Source organism: Octopus bimaculoides, chromosome 2, assembly GCF_046866305.1.
Source record: "Octopus bimaculoides isolate indiv1 chromosome 2, ASM4686630v1, whole genome shotgun sequence".
Classification (NCBI taxonomy): Eukaryota; Metazoa; Mollusca; class Cephalopoda; order Octopoda; family Octopodidae; genus Octopus; species Octopus bimaculoides.
The window spans coordinates 69,287,618-69,302,403 of record NC_142929.1 but is presented as its reverse complement, the minus strand read 5'-3'; the positions used below and the strand labels follow the sequence as shown (position 1 = coordinate 69,302,403).

General features: G+C 33.3%; 1 protein-coding gene across 1 annotated transcript; it reads right to left on the bottom strand.

The window, feature by feature from the left end:
• Nucleotides 1-3,298: 3,298 nt before the first annotated feature.
• Nucleotides 3,299-12,270, bottom strand: LOC106879522 (tRNA-splicing endonuclease subunit Sen15). The gene is made up of 4 exons (XM_014929146.3): nt 12,163-12,270; nt 10,231-10,312; nt 6,674-6,860; nt 3,299-5,358 (listed from the first exon to the last, which is right to left on the bottom strand). The coding sequence occupies exons 1-4, from the start codon at nt 12,184-12,186 to the stop codon at nt 5,169-5,171; spliced, it is 483 nt and encodes a 160-aa protein (XP_014784632.1). The 5' UTR covers nt 12,187-12,270; the 3' UTR covers nt 3,299-5,168.
• Between the last annotated feature and the right edge of the window lie 2,516 nt (nt 12,271-14,786).

The following is a 14,786-nucleotide window of genomic DNA, read 5'->3' as shown; positions in this document are numbered from 1 at the left end:
ACTTAAATTATGATTAACATCCAAACTGAAATTATCTAATACCACAAACTTTGGACAAAAGAAAGACCTGCATCAATACTTCAATTTATATTGAAGAAATGATTCACCTGGAAATGACATTTCTGAATAACAAATACCTGGTCCATCATATAAGGTATACAACTACTTTTAAGCACAGAATAGAGATTAAATCAAACTCTATTATGTCTCCACATTACTGTAAGTATTTGTCAGAGAGAATTCAGAGAAACATTAGAACACAATTCTGATGTACCAAGCATTTTAGAAAGTAACTATATTCAAAAGTAATGTTAAACTTTAGATTGATCACCAAATTAAATCTACTCATGGATAGCTAGAACATAAGAATTTCATCTATAAGAGTTCATGTATTTGTAGAAGTGCATGGAATATTAAAGAATATTAGAACATAAAATATTGCAAAAGAGAAACTCGGAAGCCCCTAAAAGTAAGAACAGAGGAACATAAAAAGGCTAAATGAAAGAAGCATATAAATAGTTGAAGAGATACAGAGTAAGAAAATAAATTACATACTGCTAGAGAATGAAATTTATATAATTGTTAGAGAAACACAGAGGAAACTGAGAAAAATCAATCACCAATTAAAGATGCTTGATATATAAGGCTTGCTAAAAACCCAATCAATATGCTCAAAACTGACATCAGCTCAATAAGGCTGCATTTACAAAAAAAAAAAAAAAAAAAAATGAAAAGAAACCCACTTAAATTTATATCATTACTCATACAAGTATCCAGAGTTCAGAGGATGAAGATATTCATTGTTCAAAAATAAAGCTTCTTAGCAGGAATCCAGTCTTATAAAATGTACATGTTCAAAGAATAAGATTCTAATGATAATCACAGATGAAACCAATAGAGACAGTGTAGATAAATTATTAAAGACATTTTGTCTCTTAAGATAACATTAATAATTCAAAATACTTTTAACCTAAAATGCAGCTAAAGTATACTTGATTGTATTCTGAAATGACTGTACTTTTTGTGTACAAATGGATGGCTTTGTACCAATGTTAGAAATTTCTATTAAAAGAGATTTAATATCCTGTAGTTAGAGCATTGATTCTAATTAAAAATGTGAAAGGAAATATGAGCATCACAGCAAATTTGTATGTTTGAGACATTTATCTAGTAAATGGTTTAATGGGTCAACACAGAGCGTTTAATTATTTACAATCTACACAATCAAAACTGACAGGAATTACATCAATAGTCCTAAATGTGTGTGACACTCACTTTAATCATTTTTACAATCTCAGTGGTGTGCAATGGTTACCATGTTTTGTTTAAAGGTCGAAAAAGACATGGAAACAATGAAAATCAACAATGTAAGTCACTGATCTAAGAAAACCAAGTGTCAATTTGATATTCAGTTACTACTACTCACAATTTCCAAGACAGACTGAAGTATAACATGAACTGAGCAAGATGAGATGTAGACAGCCATTGAATAACTAACAATCCATATACCGAATACCCACCCTGTAATAATGAATTATCTAATATCTACTAATAAATAAAATGGTATTAATAATCTAGTTCACTGGCCAAGATGAGCCTGATTGAGTTTAGAATAAAGAAATAAATTGCAATTAATGTTTGTAATTATCACGATTAACTCAAAAATAGTTGTAAGATATGAAACTAAACATACACCAAGACAAAATCTTTCAAAATAATTACCTCAAATTACGAAAGTGATTTCAGCAAGGAATTATATTGAATAAAGTAACTCATATGGTTCTTTAATGATTATACCTTTGCATTATAAAATCTTAAATGCATAATTTTTTGAAAATCTTGTGCAATCAAACCAAGGTATTATTCAGTTACATCAGAGATATGTATTCAAATACTCTTATTAATATTCTTCTATAGTATTTTTAACTATTTTACAATATTTATAAGCATAGTAAACTATAATTTAACCCTTTAACATTTAAATCAGCCATATCCAGCCCAAACATTTCCACCTGTTTTATGTTCAAACTGTCATAATCTGGCTTCTCACACCTGCCCTACAATATCAATCTAAAAATATACCAGCTCATCATCAAAATCTCAAAGTTACGTGATAATACATGATTAATTCAAAACAATGTGAATAAATAAGTATAACATTTGACAAAGTAATTTGAATGCTAAAGAGTTAAAGTTATGACAATTTATGTTTTCTTTAAATATAAACACCATTTCAGTTAACCTCATTATAACAAATAATACATCCTATTTTAGTATTCATATAACTGTTTCTGATTTAAGCACAAAGGCCAGCAGTTTTGAAGGGTCAGGTAAATCAATACAATCACCCCCAGCATTTGATGGGTACTTTATCATACTGACACCAAAAGTACAGAAGACAATGTCAACTGTGGTGGGATTTAACTCAGGAAGTAAAGAGCCAAAACAAGTACAAGGTATTTTCCTAACATTCTAATGCATCTGTCAGTTCATCATCTTTAAGTATTCATACAATGTTTTCAAAGTGGTATATGTAATATATATCAAACACAATGTTTCATTTAATGGAAGATGTTTAAATTTTTATGTTACCATTGATGATAACTATCATAAGAACCAGTTATTTGTTTTTAATTTTCATTGTATCTTAATGACTCAGAAGAATACGTGGATAATCACAAAATGGGAAGCAAACTATCCATAATTACATATATAACCTCAACAAAATATCAATTTTTAAGAGGGAAATGTCTGAATTTAGCCTCTAAAATTAATTTAGATATTGAGTTTTGATTTTGTTAGATAACATTAATAAAAATAGATAACCATTTTTTAGTAACAATATCTATATTCAGTATCTTTAGTTTTTATATATATATTTAATAGTTATATAAATAACAAGCAAAATATGCTTTCAGAATAATTTTCTCAAAAATATTGAATTTTTATTTACTAAGGTCTGTAAACTCAGTAGTCCCCACCATCACCCTCTACTTATTCTTTATGACTATGTCTCAAGCTTAACATTACATTCATTTTATGACTTATACTATGGATTTACTTGACAGATGACTAGGTTTTTTTCTATAACGAAACTAAATAAATTGTTAAACTAGCCAGATCCATAAAATTTCCATGTTTTATAAATTTTCTTATTTCTCTTATGATGCATAAATTTATAGATTTTTACATTATTGTTTCATTACATTAAAGATTTTAGTCATGCCTTTGGTTTAATTCTTTAATTAAAGTTGTTTACAACAAACACATACATGAAGATAAGTAAGAACAAGCAGAATATTATTATGGATGTTATTTAAATAACACTTATTTTATTAGATTTCTCTTGCTACAATTATAATAAATAATTTTAAATGTCATTTTATTAGTATAACTTTTAAATATCAATGAAACTATAGATGCTTCAAATTCCAGTTGTTCAAAGAAGTTTACACATTCAATGTGTAAACTTAATACATATTAACAGATAACCCTTTCCAATTGAAAAGGGGGAACTGCAGGAAGGCTGTTGCGACTTACACATGTGATATATTATAAGGAATCTTTCCCCAAAATGATAAAAAACTATATTTGTGGCATGTTCTTGAGGTGAAATAAATAAATTTGATGGCTAAATTAATTCCTAGCAACCAATCCACAACTAGAATGTTGTTATATCAACAAGCATATCTAATTGCTGATAGCAGTGACCCAACAAACAGCTCCATAGATACAGAGGTCATTAATAGTAGCCAATGCAGTTCTCATAGCAACAGTGACCTTGCGCACAATGCACAGCCATGCAACAATGCATAGCCAAAAATGCCACAATATACAGTTCTTACTGTTTCATAGCCCTTTCAACACAAGTTGCATCAAAATCAGTCATTCTACACATGCTGTCATCAACAGAATAGACTATTCTATATCAAAAATATAATTACATTACTTTCTAGCTTGCTTTTACTGAAAGTATGTGTTATCTGGATTGTAACATCACATATGTATGCATAATTTATATACACACATCTATTACAGACTCACTTGCATGTCCACACATTTATTTTATACATACATTAGTGCAGTCATGTCTACAACTGATAACTCGTTTGTACACATACAAGCACACAAATGTATATATATATATATATATATATATATATATATATATATATATATATATACTCCAACACTCCTTATAAGATTGCCGTTTCAGAACATTTGAGCAACATTCCTTGATTTAAAAGGTACTATTGTGGCCCCTTTTAAATTAACAATAACTTTATCCTGTTGTAGTCAAACTACATCACTATTGGCAACAAATAAAGAATATGTATTCCCATTTTGTGTTTGTTATAGAAAACAAACTATGCAATTTATTCTGTATGTTTTCTTTGTTTGATTGTATGTTTTCTACAACATTTAACAAGAGAAGGAAAATGTCTATTGGAGAAATGGAATGGGCAATTGTAACATTCATGCCTTTCCAAAAGATATTAACAACATAAGTGAAGTAAACTGGCTTCACATAGGAATAGAAAAGCTGGTTGCAAACTTGGTTTGCCAGGACACTAAATTCAATAATACTATAAACTTGATAAACAATTGATAAATCCCAAATGAGTAACAATCTTCTTGAAATAGTTCTTTTAAAGTAAAATATTATTTCAGAATAGAATAATATAACTATATATATATATATATATTTAAAACAATGATCAACACAAACCTTAAGGAAAAAAGCTTCCTTTCACATGGTTTGTATTTTTCAGTTTCTTTGTTTTTAGAGAATATTTTTGTCTAATTAATAATTTTTAATTTAAGAAAATCTTTCTTCAAATATTGTGACAGTATCAAGAATTTTTATACCAATAAACACACATACACACAAATGTACATGCATGCATTCAGGTACACAAGCACACAGACGGTCCTTTATATATATATATATATATATATGTATATGAATGTATATATATAAAAAAATCTTTATGATTCAAATACTACATATGTTTTTAAATTTTTTCCCTTCTTTTCATGTCAACAGAGTTTAAAACATGTCCAAAAAAGCCATTATATTAGCTGATAACAGCTATAATCATAAAAACTAACACAAGAAATATATGCTAGTTTGGAAGAGATTCAAATTGGAATGTTCTTTACAACAGTCAGCCAGTGTATTTTTGTTGAAACTGATGAAAATGAAAATCTTTTTCTTCTTGAGACATAAAAAGATTTCTGTTCCATACAGCTTGCGATGAGTGAGCTTCAGTGTCTGGATTGTTAGGAAATAAAAGACCTGCCTTGACTCGGAGATATACAATAGTTGAATCACTTTCATAGACAGCAACAGTTAAACTGAAAAAGGAAAGTAGAAATTTAATCAAAACAAAGAAAAGGAAGATAAACTAGCAAAATGGATAAGATACAGAATTACTGTTTCAGAAATCTGACATGCAAAGTAGAGAGAGTAACAGTGTAACAGAGTAGTAACTAATTTGAGGTGGGGTATGGCAAAGAAAAGAGGAAAGGAAAGGGATTGGTTATAGGGACTAGTAAGAAAAAGGAGAGTGGATAGAGTGAATAGGTGACAATGTGGCAAGGACATCTAGGGTTATGCTACTTTACAAGGAGAAGAAACAATACAAGAGCTTAATGACGTTCATGTTCTGTATAAAATCTTTTAGTATAGTAGTTCAAAGTGAGTTGTAGAGACTTAAAAGCATGCATTTCTGAGGAAAAAGAATTAGAAAAATAAGAGTTCCAAGAAGTGGGAGTCAGATCATTAAGTAAAAGGGAAAAGAGGATTTAGTGGGTTTAGATAGGGAAGGATATTGTCAATGAAATTACCCCTTGTGTGTTGGTACCTATTAATTTGTGACGAGATGAAAGATAAAATATAAATATGACATGGAGCAATATCAGAGCCTAAATTATTTTCAGTTTAATCTCAAGAATTCAGACGTAGAAGAACTGAATTTCTCTCCTGTATGTTATGTTCTGAATCTGAACTCCACTTGTCTTTTATCCCTTCAAAATCAATAAATATTAATATATTGTGGTCAAGTTAATTCATTAACTGAAATCCTACAGAAGTTTGCTTTATACTTTGTCCATATATCAATAAATGCATGGCACTTAAAGAAAGCTGACCAATGCCTTGTGAATGAATTTGATAGGCAGAAATTGCACAGAAGCCTGTTGTCTGTATGTGTGTGCATGTGCACATAGCGTTGGGTCTGTTTCATAGCTTGGCAAAATGGGTTGGTTGGTTTGTTTGCATCCTTGCAACTTAGAGATTCATAGAATAAGTACTAAAAAATAAATACTGAGGATGATTTGATCGACTTGAACCCCTCAACATAATACCCAAGTATAACCACAATCCAATGACTGAAGTATAGATTTTGTTGAGCCATACATAAAAATAACCACAAACTAGAGTGTGTTGAAGTATCATTTATTCTGCATCAATCATCTTCACTGTAAGCGGGAGTATGATTGGCCATTTAAGCTCATATCTACCGTCTAACTGGAAGTCCCTTCTTTGCAGACCAGCTTAATAACTAGTGCACAATGAAGGACTTTGTCTACAGTTCGTCTGTTAAGAGTTCATGGGCAATGACCTACAAAAGAATATATTTACATTATCAGGTAAACAAAATTAACTCACCTGTCATTGGGACATTTCTCTACTTTGAGGTATGAAGTATATTTTTTTAAGTCTTGAGGACTAATCTGTTTTGTACATTCAATAGGTAGCACAATTTCTTGTGGTTCACTACAGTTTGGATGACCTGAGAGGAACAATAAGTTCAGTTCTGGACACATATGGACACGTACATTCCACCAATTCTGAACTGAAAAGAAACCAATAAAAATATATTCGAAAAGAAGTTTAAATTATCTGGAAATGAGTTAAAAATTCTCTTGTTACAAATATTTTGAATTTTCAAGTCATAACAAATACAATAAAATAACTTTAGAGAATATTATACCAAAATTCCAATTTAAATAACATGAGTATTTAAGTTCATTTTTCCTGCTGTAAGAGATTAACTCTTGTGGGCTCCATAATTGTCGTCTTCATTTTGTCCTGTACTCTACACACACCCTCACTGACTCCCTTGCACTTATTTCTTTCAATATTACTTTTAACCATGTCTTTCTTGGTCTTCCCTTTTCCCTACTTCCTTCCACATTCATTTCTGTCATGCCTCTCACCCATCAATTTTCATCCTTCCTCATCACATGACAGAACTACCTCATTCCATTTCTCTTCATATCTCTCACTGGTTCAATTACTACCATCCTCTGCAATGCATTGTTTGTCTTCTCTCTCAATAATACTCTTGTTATCCACTAAATTGCTCTCATTTTTGTTCTTTCCAGCCTTCTCTACCACTCCATGTTCATTATCCATATCTTACATATTTCACACATGTATTATACACCTTTCTTTTCAGTTTCAGTAACACCCCTCCCTATGAGTACACCACTCAGTCCTCAAAACTTGTTCCATGTGCAACATCTTATTCTACCATGCTGGGGTAGGGATGGGGGAGGACGAGAGAGAGAGAGAGAGAGAGATAGGGAAGAGACAGGGGTGAAAGAGTCACTGTAATGAGTGGAGAAACCAAGGCTTCTATCAGTTTCTGTCTACCAAATTCACTCACAAGGCTTTGGTCAGCCTAAGGCTATAATAGAAGACATTTAGATGGTTTCTTTTTCTGGATGTGACGTAGGATATCCATGTGGTTATTACAAAATAAGAGAGATTTAAGGTAATGGAGAAGATTGTTGTTCAATGGCTGTGTCAGTTACATTTGGAATGTTAGAAATGAGTAGAATAGGACAACAAAAAGCAAGGAGAAACCTTCATAAGACTGGGAAATATTGTAGCATATTTCCAAAGATTGGAACATATCCACAGAGAGACAGATAGACAGATGGAAAGAGAGGCAGACAGACAAATAGAAAGAAGGGATTGGAAAGTTTGGTGAGAATAGGGGCTAGCTCTGGGTTGCATTGTTTGGTAGTAATGGAAGAAACATGATCAGGAGTGGTGGGCTAGTTTAAACCAACTGGAGTGCCTCTCATTTGGCATGTATGTGTGAATGGTTTTGAACTTGATGGAGTGTGAAGGAATAGTTTGGGAGATTTACATGTGTACAATATGGAGTCAGATATGAAAGTGGGAAGTCTTATTCATAGAAGTACTGTTATAGAATCATTATGATTGAGAAGCGAAGGAAAGAAAGAATCTGCTAGGTTGATAGTAATCCTTTTGGCAAGGAACTAAAAGGAGTGGCAGCACCTATTGACTGTCTTTTTACAGGTGTTGCAATGCGAGGTAAAGACCATTCAATGTGTAAGGGTAGGAATTCTCTTCAAGCATTGTAGGCCATGTTCTTTATATGAACTGCTGCAGCACATTTTAGTTGTGTAGGGGATGTGGAAGAATATACGTATGAGGATAATTTTAGTCACTTATGAAGTTGTTTCTGATGGGCCAGGACTGAAGTATACTGCTAGTAGAGCTCTAGCTTGAAGTGCTATAAGGCTGGGAGATGTGTTTGTGTGTGTGGGGGGTGTCAGTTTATATATGTGGTAGGTAGTTACAACAAGGCAGTGATTAAACAACTCAATAGGTACAGAGATGGTGATAGTTTACTAAAGAGGTGGCAAGCAGGCAGAAACGTTAGCACGCCAAGCAAAATGCTTAGCGGTATTTTGTCTGTCGTTGCATTCTGAGTTCAAATTCTGCCAAGGTTGACTTTGCCTGTCATCTTTTCGGGGTTGATTAATTAAGTACCAGTTGTGTATTGGAGTCAATCTAATCGACTGGCCCCCGCCTCCTCCAAAATGTTGGGCCGTGTGCCTAGAGTAGGAAAGGATAGTTTATTAAAGGTTGAGTTTGGTGGGTGAGAAAGAGATCAAGGGTGCTAGCAGAGTCTGTTTGTCAGTCAATGATGGGTGTAGGGTATAAAACTTGATATTGACAATGAAGGATTGTAAAAGATTTGGTTTCAGTAATAGTAGCACTAGCATGGGATGAGTGTGAGAACGAAGACTTCAGCGAAGGATAAAGTAGTTCTTAACTTTTATTTTTAACTTGTTTCAGTCATTGGACTGTGGCCATGGTGGGGCACAACCTTGAAGAATTTAGTCAAATCAACCCTAGTACTTTTTTTTTTATCTAGTTCTTACTCTATTGGTCTGTTTTGCTGAACCACTACATTATGGGAACATAAACAAACTAACACTGATTTTCAAGCAGAGTGTGTGTGTGTGGGTGGGGAGACAAACACATAAATATATATATAAAACAGGCTGTCACATAGTTTCTGTCTACCAAATTCACTCACAAACATTGGTTGGCCTAGGGCTATAATGACAGACAGTATCATGTATTGGGACTGAACCCATAACCCTGCAGTTGCAAATCAAGCTTCTCAACCATGCAGTCTGCACCTAGATAGATGTCCCCCATGTAAGAATAGATATGGTTGAAGAGACATTGGGGATTTGAGAAGTTTAGAAAGCAATAGAGGAAGCAGACTTTGAAACAAAATAATTAGAAGTCTTTGTTTCTGATGAGAGCGGAATGTACTTATATTCAGACAGCACCTTTCAGGATGAAGTTTGAGTAAAGAGTGTAGTCTGGACAGCAGAAATAGACTATAGATAAGGGTGGGGAGATTTCTGTCTCAGTGAGTAATGTGTGGTTTGCATATTAGTAAGAGATGATGTGTGGAGGCCAAAATTGGATCAGAAACCATGGATGTTAGAGAAGAGAAAGGAAATTGATCAGCAGGTTCAGTTTTTGTTTTGGTGATCTAGAGGTTTTGGTGCACTATGAAATCTCATGGTAATACCTTGGCAAGAGCTTGGGTTAAATACTTGCAACAGAGCAAATTTTGCTCATAGGTCAGGTGGTGGTGTAGCACAATATATGCCTCACCACAAAAAAAAAAAAAAAAGAACTTTGTAGAGAATTAGTAACTAATGGGAGCCAGCCTTGGGATCTTCTTGAGAAGACACCATTCTCAAAAATAGAAAAAATAAAACAATAGTATGCTCAATACATACTTACAAAGAAGTGTGTAGCAATGGGTCTGCTAGGATTTATAATTAATAACAATAAACTTATACATACAGTAATTACACCATTTAATCCATAGTATAGATTAAATTGTGTTGTTACCATTTGCACATTCAAATATTTACCTTCACAAAGATCCATATATACATGAAAAACCATGTACGAATCTGCCTCGTCAGTAATATTGTAATGTTTAATCTTTTTCATCTGTTAAAATAAAAACAATAAAGCATAAATGTAAAGAAAAAAACTGTTAATAAATCAAAATTGTAAAATATTGAGAATTATATTTTGGTATAATAGAAATTCGAATGTATGCATTTTAATCAGCGAGTGATTTGATTTGTAAACATGAACTGTTCCTTAAAAAGCATCAACATACATACATGATAACATATTAGATTGCATTCTGCATCGACAGATTTTTGCTAAGAACCAGGGTTGAGTTAATGTACTCAGTCAAGGCTTTTTGTACAAGTAATTATTTTATTGTGTTTATAAGTCATTTCGAAGCAGCATGGAATTTTGTCAGTGAACAGGTCGCGGTCTCAAAGCGACGAAAATATTTTGGCAAATTAAATTTAAATGTTGAAGTGAATCTAACGGTTTTTGTGTGTTTCTTAAATGGCTTCTAAACACCATCCCCGTTGCTACTGTTTTCGTTCCAGCACACAATCCCAGATCAGGTCACTTGCTATGCAAGTACATCTTCGTAATTATTTTATTGACCTCTAAAAAGATTAATGACAGTACTTTACAGAGAATCGAACTATAACCTGCGGTACTGAATAGCACGAAACATGGTACTACTAAAGCAGCGCGGACCCGAACGTGCAGTCGCGCGTCCGAGCTAGCTAGTCGTGAGTGGTCGATCCTAACCCTAACCCTAAATACGTATTCATTTGCACACGCGGGTTAGGGTTAGGGTTAGGGATAGGGTTAGGGTTAGGATCGACCACTCAAGACTAGCTAGCGCGGACGCGCGACTGCGCGTTCGGGTCCGCGCTGGGCACTGTCATGGTATTAGCTGTCAGAAGCGAAAGTAGAAAAATCTAAACAAGGAATGTTACTGCTGGTTTGAGTTGAAATCTGTAAAAACTCAAACCAGCAGTAACATTCCTTGTTTAGATTTTTCTACTTTCGCTTCTGACAGCTAATACCATGACAGTGCCCCGCGCTGCTTTAGTAGTACCCGAAACATTAAGGATATTCATGTCCTAGCAATGTAAAAGGTACGAAAATGGTCCCGAAATATGAAAGGAAAGTATAAATAACTGGCAGGAAATGAAAAGTAGTCTAAAATCATGTTGTCCCTGTATAGCTTTAGATTAAACCTGACTGAACAGACCTATCAGAAGTGTTTTCACAATAACCATTTCATCTTTCATGCACTGCGCAGTTGCCTGTTTTCAATGATGGTTGATTGTAATTTGGGAATGATTGGGCGGCTGCTATCTCACGCGAATAGAATGACCTCATAGAGGGTTTTCTCATTGACTCGATTATAACAGAAAAATACAAATAAAATATTAAATTTGTGTTTATCTGTCTTGATATGAACACAAAATTTAGGGGAAACATTTAGTGAGCGCTGCGAAGAAATAATATTTCAATGAATCCAATTTTAATTCCTGTTTGAAAATATTTGTGCTTCGTTTATCTCAAAAATTCAATTATAAATGAAATGTGGTGCGCATTTTACAAATACCATTCTGATCCTTATAAATACAATTATTTTAAAAAGAATTATTTATTGAAATTATTATTTCCTGACGCAATAAATCAAGTGAAACTACTTAGTGAGTGAAATGAGAGACGCTAACATGAAACTTTAACATTAAGGATATGAAGGAACATATATAAATAAAATATTAATCTTCAAATAATTATGAACAATATGTTATTAGAAGTTAAAATACAGTGCAAGACAAGTTCAACATAAACATGGGAAGATAACGAAAAGAGAGTAAACCAATATCGATTGTAGACTTATCAACAACAAATTAAAATGATTTAAAATAAGTATGCATATAGTATAAAAATATGAGAATGCATACAATGGGATGATCCTCGATTTCCATTTTGGCTGATATCAATTAATTTACCGGTGAGATGGGCTTGTTGTTAACGCCTACGCATCAATTTAAAGGGAAGTAACTGGTAATTGACACTGGTTTTGTTAATGTGAAAATCATAAAAGTGTAATTTTTCGAAAAGTTTCTTTACCTAAATGAACTTCTTCTTCTTCTTCTAATAGAATAGCACCTTTTCTTTTATGATTTTCTGCTCCCATGGGTCTATGACCTGTTGGTAAATAGGTAGCAAATGATTAACATTGTATTTTGACAAATATTCCAAGAACTTTTCTTTTTGGAGTTGTATTCAATGTCATGATATTGCAAACATAAATGCAATGAATTGTAAAGATTTCTGTTTCATTATGACTTGAAATAATGATGTAGCAGTGATCTGAAACCTAACTGCTAGACACTCAATCAGACACCACAAGTGAACAACCATAGTTTCACATGATCAGTATAAAATGACCACTCAGTGAGAGACTATAGTGTGATATATTTTTTTTTATGTTCTTCTTGTCCCATATTAAAAACTTTTTGGGGCTTTTTATTAATCACTGTTGAAGGCGACTGACTCCACCCTTACCAGGCAGATGGTCTTGGACGTTTGCACAAACAACTCCAGGTTCTTGCACAGACCAATTCTGAACATCCATACATTGTTTCATAAGAAATTTCTACGGACATGGCATGATTTTTCTCTCTATTCCAGTCAACAATTATTTATATTGTTCTTGGTAAATAACAAAAACCAAATACCTTTATACCACAATAAGTATTCAGTTAAATGTTCCCAGGTTTACTTCAGTTATTATCCATGCAGTCAACGAAATACATCTTCATTTTCCTGTTACTCAAGCAACAAACTCCTTTGCAGCAATAATATATACAGCTGTTGCTGTGTTTGAATATGATTTTGTGGAAAATTAAACTGTTTTTCATATTTCCCAATGATTTTGTTGGTTTCTTTTATTATGAGAAAATAAATTTGTATAGAACCATCAAAAGTTATAGCTTAAAAACTTTTTATAGGAATGAAATGTAGAATAAAATTAGAGTGATTGTTAAATTTATGGTGTTCCTTCTACTTTTGTCATAACTGCTGATAAACAAATGTGAAATGTCTTAAACTTATGGAGCACTGAAATTAGTGCTAAATTTAGGAGTTTACTATTCAAGAAGAGTATGCTGCCTATAAATCTTTTGCATTTATGGAAGTTATACTGGTGGTATTAACAGAGAGAAAGACATTCAAGGCAATGGAGAAGATTGTTGTTTATGACTGTCTTTAAGACAGGCTTTAAATGTTAGAAGTGAGTGTAACAGGACAGTAGTTGGTAAGGTCTTTGTTATATCAGAAAGCTTGCTTTTCTTGGGAATGGGACACACTTTAACATATTTCCAAAGAATGAAGTATATATCCATGCAAAGAGAGAACATAAGAGTCACATTGAGGGTAATGTAAAAGGACAATATCAGGACCAGTAGACTTATTGATACGAAGCAATCAGAAGTATTTTTGTACTTAGCATTTATGTGAGCCTGGTGATGAATCTGGTGGAGAGGAAAGAAATAGTTTAGGAGATTTTCATCCATATGCAGAGTGAGGTTGGATGCAAAGTGAAAGCAAATATAGAGGTTTCCTCTGTGGGGATACTGCTGCAGAACCATTATGAGTGTAAAGGGGAAGAAAGGAAGATTCCATTAAGTTGATAGTGATCCTTTTGGTAATGGATCAAAATGATTGACTACAGTTTGAGAGGTGAGAGAGCTTGCAAGGAATGTGATGCAAAGGAAACATCCTTCAAAGTTCAGATGATGGTTTTATAGGTGTTGTAATGATGGGTAAAAGTTTTCCAGTTTCTAAGGGTGAGGGCAGGGGTTTCTTCAAGCATTGTCAAATCTATTCTTTTACATGAACTGGTGCAGTACATCTATGAATGGACCACTCAGGGCAGTGATTTTTGATTGTATGTAGGATGTGGACAGACATACCTAAAGAGATGGTTTGGAAGCAAAAAAGTAATTAATTTGGATTGTATATGTAATGAGTTGTGGACTACCAAAGATTCAGTTTCTGCATCAGTGGCATCAGTTTATGTTAAGAGTCAGATTTGACAGCTATTTCTAGGATTGGATACTTTCTCTGAGATCGCATTATTACAGCATGGACTAAGAGAGAATCTTTCTGACCTAAGGTTTGATCACACTCTTCCCCATTCTTCCTTCTATACATCAATAACTTACTTGTCATTACCTTCAACAATACCCTTCCTATATAAATGATGCTACTCTTACCTTCTCCCTCTTTTTTTCACTCAAGTTTCATTTACATGCAGTCTAAACATTTCATATAAAATCTGCTCTTCCTCCGGAGGCTTCTTGTCTCCTTCAACATCAGGAAAACATATCAAATAAGCAATTTTGTGCATGCAAACATTGTTGTTGGCACTCCGTCGCTTATGACATTGAGGGTTCCAGTTGATCCGATCAACGGAACAGCCTGCTCGTGAAATTAACATGCAAGTGGCTGAGCACTCCACAGACATGTGTACCCTTAAGGTAGTTCTCAGGGATATTCAGCGCAACACAGTGTGACAAGG

Excerpts from the sequence above, each read along its gene's own strand:
- LOC106879522 (XM_014929146.3), bottom strand. The coding sequence starts at position 12,186 with ATGGAAATCGAGGATCATCCCATT. Across the intron at positions 6,861-10,230 it reads ATATATGGATCTTTGTGAAG|TTCAGAATTGGTGGAATGTA; the intron begins GTAAATATTTGA and ends GTTTCTTTTCAG. Across the intron at positions 5,359-6,673 it reads GAGAAATGTCCCAATGACAG|TTTAACTGTTGCTGTCTATG; the intron begins GTGAGTTAATTT and ends TTCCTTTTTCAG.